General features: G+C 51.6%; 1 protein-coding gene across 3 annotated transcripts in view; it reads left to right on the top strand.

The window, feature by feature from the left end:
• The first annotated feature begins 1575 nt into the window (after positions 1-1575).
• Positions 1576-7352, top strand: part of NLGN2 (neuroligin 2) — a 41818-nt gene continuing 36041 nt past the window's right edge. The window contains exons 1-2 of one of the 3 annotated variants that reach the window (XM_015828663.1): positions 1576-1597; positions 2156-2497. In XM_015828663.1, the coding sequence (XP_015684149.1) occupies positions 2377-2497 (121 nt within the window). In that variant the 5' untranslated portion in view covers positions 1576-1597; positions 2156-2376. Of the gene's footprint in view, positions 1598-2031; positions 2498-7352 lie in introns of those variants that run through there. The other 2 variants (XM_015828662.1, XM_015828664.1) reach the window with 2 other exon arrangements.

The raw sequence follows: 7352 nt of genomic DNA, 5'->3' as shown, positions 1-7352 counted from the left end.
ACCAGGGATGAGGTATGTGTGAAGCTTGGAAGACCAGGGATGGTATGTGTGTGTGTATCTATATGTCCACGGTGTCTTCCATTCTTCCCGTTTCTCCCTTGCCTTTCTCCTCTTAATTTGGCTCCATCCATCCATCCATCCATCCATCCCTCTTTCGCCCTGACCCCCAGCTCCCCTTCCTTCTCCCCCTTGGTCCACCTCCCCAGAAGTCCCAGGTGTGGGGCGCTCCCCTCTCGCCTGTCCATCCCTTCCCCTGACCGTCCGTGCGTTGTGGGGAGGGAGTGGGCTTCTACCCTCCCCTTCCAGCCCCTCTTGCTGGGCCTTTGGATTCTCCCAGACGCAATTTGGCGCTAATTACACGTTCCTGCTTCTAATTGCCACATTGTGAATGATAAACAAAAAAACTCCAATTTTATTTAATTAAAGACCTGGGAGAATCCACCAGGGAGAGTCGAACCGGGGAAGGAAGGCGCTGCGGAGCTGGGAGAGATTTTACACAGCCCTCCGCGGAGGAGGAGGGTGGCCCGGTCGGGAGGCTGACACTATCCAGGCCCCCAGCGCCTTCGTGGGCCTGGGGTGCCCAAGCAGGGAGTGAGGTGGTCCTTGAGTTACGTCCATTGGTTTGCGTCCATTCAGTCTAGGGAGACCGAGGATCTGCACAGACATTCGTTCAGCAACCGCTCAAAGGAGGGTTGAAAGAAATGACTTATGGCCGGTCCCCAGACTTATGACCAAAGGATGAGAACAAAGGTTGTGGTGTCCCAGGGTCACGTGACCGCCAGATGTGACTTTGTAGCGGGCTTCCGATAACCCAAGTCAAGCCAGATTCTCTTAATGACTGTGTGAGGTTCAGTAGTTGCGGCGATTTGTTTAACAACCCTGGCGAAAGAGATTGTAAAACGGGGCAAAACTCACAAGCAATGTCTCGCTTAGCAACAGAAAGGTTGGGTTCAGTTGTGGTCGTAAGTTGAGGACTCCCTGAAGAAACGTAACAGTCTTGTGGGTTGGCCTTAACGCAACGGTCGGCCACCTGGACACCTTCATTATCCTTCCAGATCAGGGGAACGCAAGGTGACTTTCTGGGAAGAGGTGAATCTGGACCTTGGGACGTCTTCCGATCCAGGGGTGCCCCATCTTGGTGTCCTCAGGACCGAACCATGATGGGAAAAGAAGCCGCTTGGACATCTTGAGATCTCCACATCTCCCTTGGATGTCCTCATCCAGGGCAGAGAGACGTGGAACGGATCCCTCTCCAACATAGGATGAGTTATGGGTCCTCCCTGGATCGGGGACCTCATCCCTCGTCTTCTGGGGGATCTTGTTTGTTTCTGGAATCCTTTGGGGGGCCCTCGGTGCTTTGGTTAAGGTTGAGGAATCCACCCTGATGTTTATTTCTCCACACTGTGGCCCGATGGTCGTGTTCTCTTGAGTTCCTCCTGAAGACGTGGTCTTTCCTTCTTGGAACTGGGACTCAGTGAGATGCTGGCCTTCGGCATCTTCTCGAAGTCCACCACAAGAACGTGGCCTCCTACACTTTGCTCACCCCCCAGTTTATGTTTGATGAAGGCAGGTTTAGGGTTGGGGAGACTCGGGGGGGGTGAGTTCAGAGAGGTCTCCTGTGGGAAGGAAAGGGGACCTCTTTATCGGAGGTGGAGAAGACCTTCTTCTTGGACAGCTGGGTCCACCTGCTCCTATCTGCTGCCCTTTCTCTCCGCTTGACCCACAACTTCCCTTCTCTCTTCCCTCTCCCTGGACCTCTAGGTGCCTCTCTCCCTGGAGGTTGTGGTGCTCCGGACCCACCATGGAACGCAACAGATGTCCGATCTGTGCCAGAACATTTTTCTGGGTCACCTGCTAGGACCGCTGGGTTTCGTCACCTTCTGGGCTCACCTCTCCGGTCTACTTCGTCCTCCTCCTCCTCTTCCTCTTCTTCCTCTTTGTCTGGTGCTGCTGCCTGGGTCAGCCGTTCTGACTCTTTCTCTCCCGCCCCCCTTGTGAAGGACCACCGGCCTGGCACCCTCTCCGGTCACCATGTTCCTCTCCTCCCCGAGCTTCGCCCGCCGGATGCTGAACGTCCGGCCGGGATCCGCCCTCCTTTTTTGGCTCTTGGGGCTGGCCCTGCGCCCGTCGCCCCTCTCGGGGCAAAAGCCCGAAGACAAGTACCCCGTGGTGCCCACCAACTACGGGAAGCTGCGTGGCATCAAGAAAGGCCTGAACAATGAGATCCTCGGCCCCGTGGTGCAGTATCTGGGCATCCCGTACGCTACACCGCCCGTCGGCGAGCGCCGCTTCCAGCCGCCCGAGGCGCCGGCGTCCTGGTCCGAGGTGCGCAATGCTACCGCTTTCGCCCCGGTGTGCCCGCAGAACATCCACGGCATGCTGCCCGCCATCATGCTGCCCGTGTGGTTCACCGACAATCTGGAGATTGTGGCCGGCTACGTGCAGAATCAAAGCGAAGACTGTCTCTACCTCAACGTCTACGTGCCCATGGAGGATGGTAAGCACGCAGAAGGGGGGGCAGCAGGGAGGGGGGGGCGGGCACGGGGGTCTTAGGCCCCTTCTCAGTCCCGCCGGGCCTCTGGAGGGGTCTTCCCTGCCAAGCCCCCCTTTTCTCTCAAGTTTCTCTCCTGTTTGAATTCTCCCACCGGCCCTTTGATTCAGCGTACCAGCACCCCTTCTCCGTCGCCCTGCCCAAGGTGTGCCCACCCCATGTTATTTGGAGGAGGGGGCGTAAGGGCTCTCTTCAAGGGGGCAAACGAGGTCTCCTTTCCTTGGGGGGGGTCTCCCACTGGCAAATGAGGGCCCCTTGGGGTCTCCCTCTGCAGATGGATCAAGGGCAGCTGGCCCCGAAAGGCAGGAGGTCTTGTCCTTTTTGCTGTCCGGGGTGAGGGCTCACGAAATCTGGATGGAGACCCCCTCCCCAAGGGAGGGAATGCACGGAAGCTCAGCTTGGCTACTTTCGGTCCATCCGGGACCCCCCCTCTCCTTTTTTTTCAGCCCAATCTCGAGTGGTCCCGGAGGACCCACAATCTTCTTGAGAACGTTCCCACAGCTTTGGTCCATGTTTGCCGACTCCTCCGGCTGTAGACTTTTAAAAGCGGGCCCCGATTTACAGCGGTCCATTTAGTGACCGTTCAAAGTTACAGCAGCACTGAAAAAAATGACTGTTTTTCACGCTTTACGACCGTTGCAGCCTCCTCGGAGTCCCCCAATCGACATTCGGATGCTGGCAACTGACTCGTAGTTACGACGGTCGCTGCGTCCCGGGGTCGCGTGATTTTCCCTTTGGCAACCGTCTGACAAGCCAAGTCAGTGGGGGAAGCCGGATTCGCGTTTATGACCGGGTTACTCGCTTAACAACTGCAGGGATTCACTTAACAACCTCAGGTGTAAAATGGAGCAAAACTCCCTTCACAAAGGCCTCACTTAACGAAGGGAATTTTGGGCTGCATTGAGGTTGTAAGATGAATTATCTGCTTTTTCCAGAGATTCTAGATCTCTCCCACCCCTCCTGTTTCCACCAGGGCTGCCCCCCACTTTTCAGACAGGATTGGGAGGGAGGCTGGGGGTTCCTAGGCCACCTGGAGAGGTTGGAGATCCTGGGTGCGAAACGCGCAACTTTGGCTTCCGCCACAGCGAAATGGGCCAGGAAGTGACAGGCCGTCCCTGGCTTACAACGGTTCATTTGGTGACCATCCAAAGTTGCGATGTCAACTGAAGAAAAGTCACTTGTGGGCTTCAGAGGAGAAGCCTAATTCACTTAACAACCGGGTGACCAATTTACCAATCGTAGTGATTCACTTAACAACTGTGATGGGAAAATTGGTCAAATGGGGCAAAACTCGCTTCACAAATGTTTTGCTTTCACCGGAGAAATTTGGGGCTCCCTTGCAGTCGTAAATCGAGGACTGCCTGTAACAGACCGTCCTCGGCTTTACGACCGTTTGGTTTAGGCACCGAGTTGAAGTCGCCAGGGGACTGAAAGTTTTGATCCCAATTGTGATCGTAAGTAGAGGACGATCTGGAAGACTGACGAGTGCAACGGAGGTGGGGGTAAAGGAGGTGGGGAAATTGCAACGATCCCGTGACGCACGGGGACGCCGCAACGGCCGTAAGTGTCCAAAATGGTCATTGGTCCCTTTTTCCAGCGCCAGTGTAACTTGGGACGGTCGCTAAACAAACAGTCGTAAGTCGAGGATTGTCTGTATTCATTCATTTCTCATTTGGGGTGCCCCCCCTTAATTAGGCAACTGCTCCCCTATTTCTGGCAACCTCTTTGCTGAATATCTCCTTCCCCCAAATTCGGCCTTCTGCCTCCTAGAGCCCGTTCTGGATCTCGCCACACTGACCCGTCCGATCTGCTTGGCGGCAACTCAAACCCCCTCCCCTCAAAGAGGGTCTGCCCTGCAAAGCCCCCACGCCCACCCCGCCCGACCAGCAGGCAGAAGCCCAACAGGTCCTGTCTCCTGGACTTTGCAGGCTGCTTGCCGAAATTCCTGCCCGGTTAATAATAATAATAATAATAATAATAATAATAATAATAATAATAATAATAATAATAATAATATAATAATAATAATAATAATAATAATAATAATAATAATAATAATAATAATAATAAAGTCGGAAGGGACCTTGGAGGTCATCTAGTCCAACCCCCTGCTCAGGCAGGAAACCCTATACCATTTCAGACAAATGGCTGTCCAGTCTCTTCTTAAAAACTTCCAGTGTTGGAGCATTCACAGCTGCTGGAGGCAGGTTGTTAATAATAATAATAATAATAACAACAACAATAATAATAATAAGTCAGAAGGGACCTTGGAGGTCATCTAGCCCAACCCCCTGCTCAGGCAGGAAACCCTACACCATTTCAGACAAAGGGCTGTCCAGTCTCTTCTTAAAAACTTCCAGCGTTCGAGCATTTTTGCACGCAGGTGGACAAATGCACACTCACCTGGGGGGCTTCCTCTGCCATGATGGGTGCTGGGTGTGGGTCTCCCCCTGCCCAACAGGGACAGGAGTGCTGGCAGGGAAACCCCCTCTCCTTCTTGCCTTAAGCTTTTCTGAACCTGGCACCCCCCCCACCCCTCCCCAGTTGGCAGGAAGGAGGATGAATGGGTCTTCCACCCTTCCTTGGTCCCCCGCTGGGCTGGGCTGGGTGAGTGGGGGTCTCCCTCCTTCCCTCCCCAGCCCCCAAACCCTCGGGGTGACCTCCAAGCCTCACCACAGCCAAAGGGAATATATGGGGGTTTGGTAGGTAGAGATTTTATTTTTTTATTTTATTTTATTATTTTATTTTATTATTTTATTTTATTTTATTTTATTTTATTTATTTTATTTTATTTTATTATTTTATTATTTTATTTTATTTTATTTTATTTTATTTTATTTTATTATTTTATTTTATTTTATTTTATTTATTTTATTTTATTATTTTATTATTTTATTATTTTATTTTATTACATTACATTTCATTTCATTTCATTATTTTATTTTATTATTTTATTATTTTATTTTATATTTTATTTTATTTTATTTATATTTTATTATTTATTTTATTTTATTTTTTTATTTTATTTTATTACATTTCATTTCATTATGTCATTTCATTTTATTTTATTATTTTATTTTATTTTATTATTTTATTTTATTATTTTATTTTATTTTATATTTTATTTTATTATTTTATTATTTTATTTTATTTTATATTTTATTTTATTATTTTATTTTATATTTTATTTTATTTTATTATTTTATTTTATTTTAGTTAAAAAAAAAAAGAAACACAGGCAGTCCTCAACGTACGACCGCTTTCCCGTCGCTAAGCGAAACCTCTGTTCAATGAGACTTGCCCCCGTTTTGCCACCTCGCTCGCCCCTTTCGCGAACCGAATCCCTGCTGCTGACGTAAAGCGAGCAACACGGCCGCTAAGCGAATCCAGCCTCCCCGGTGACTTTGCTCGGCAGGCGGTCGCAAAAGAGACCCTGCCGCGGTCGTAAATGCGAGTCCGTTGCCAGGCATCCCGAATCCCGATCAGCGGATGCCGCGACGGTCGCCAGGGAGTAAATCGGTCCTAAGTCCCTCCCCCCGCCGCCGCCGTAACTTTGAGCGGTTGCTAAACGGGCTGTTGTAAGCCGGGGACGACGTGTCGTCAAGCCGGGGCTGGCTTGGAAGCCTCGTGAGCCCCCCTCCCCTCCCTCCCAGCGGGGTGTGCCCCCCTCCCCAATTTTCTAGCCCGCCACCACAGCTTCTTTTGCAGCACTGCTAAGCCCGTTGCCTTGGCAACAAGGGGAAAAAATGGCATTAAAAAGAACCCCCAGCTGAAGCAAATCCTGTAGACAACACAACAAGACAGCTGAGTGTCCCTTTTTTGCTGTGTGCTGCTGCTGCTGCTGATGGGGGGGGTAGTTGGCGGTGAAAGCCCCCTCCCCCAAATCTCTTCTCCACCCTGCTGTCTTCCCCCCTTTTGTCCCTCCCCTCCTCTGCCCCACGGGAGTCTCCTCCGATGGAGAGGAGGAGGATGATGATGATGATGATGAAGGCCTCGCCCTGGGCGCCTGCCCCCTCCATCGGAGGGGTGAGGAGGGGGTTCCCCTGGTTGGGGGTGGGCAGCAGGACCCCTTTTCCCACACACAGGCACCCCGCACCCCTCCCCTGCGAGGGGGGGCTGAGCTAGAGAGAGAGAGAGAGAGAGCAGGAGGGGGGGCGAGAGCATTTCTGCTGATTGGAAGGAGGAGAAGGAGGCCAGCAAGTTTATCTAGGGTGAAACATGGTTTAATTTGAAAAAAGGGGAGGGGGCGATTCCAGGCTTGGGGTCCAGATTCAACCTCCTCCCCCTCCTCTTCTTCTTTCTTCCTTCCTTCCTCCTGCTTCTCCTCTTCCTCTTCCCCTCCTCCTCCTCTTCATCCTTGCTTCTTCCTTCCTTCCTTCTTCCTTCCTTCCTCCTGCTTCTCCTCTTCCTCTTCCTCCTCTCCCCTTTCTCTTCCTCCTCCAGTCCCCTCCTCCTCCTTCCTTCTTCCTTCCTCCTCCTGCTTCTCCTCTTCCTCTTCCCCCCTCCTCCTCTTCTTCCTCCTCCCCTCCCCACCTCCTCCTTTCATCCTTCTTCCTTTCTTCTTCCTTCTTCCTGCTTCTCCTCTTCCTCTTCCCCCTCCACCTCCTCTTCCTCCTCCAGTCGCCTCCTCCTTCTTCCTTCCTCCTCCTGCGTCTCCTCTTCCTCTTCCCCCTCCTCCTTTTCATCCTTCTTCCTTTCTTCTTCCTTCTTCCTGCTTCTCCTCTTCCTCTTCCCCTCCTCCTTCTCCTCCTTTTCATCCTTCATCCTTTTTTCTTCCTTCTTCTTCCTGCTTCTCCTCTTC

This window comes from Protobothrops mucrosquamatus, unplaced genomic scaffold (assembly GCF_001527695.2).
Source record: "Protobothrops mucrosquamatus isolate PMUCROS unplaced genomic scaffold, P.Mucros_1.0 scaffold4779, whole genome shotgun sequence".
Classification (NCBI taxonomy): domain Eukaryota; kingdom Metazoa; phylum Chordata; class Lepidosauria; order Squamata; family Viperidae; genus Protobothrops; species Protobothrops mucrosquamatus.
This window is presented reverse-complemented; position numbering and strand designations above follow the sequence as displayed.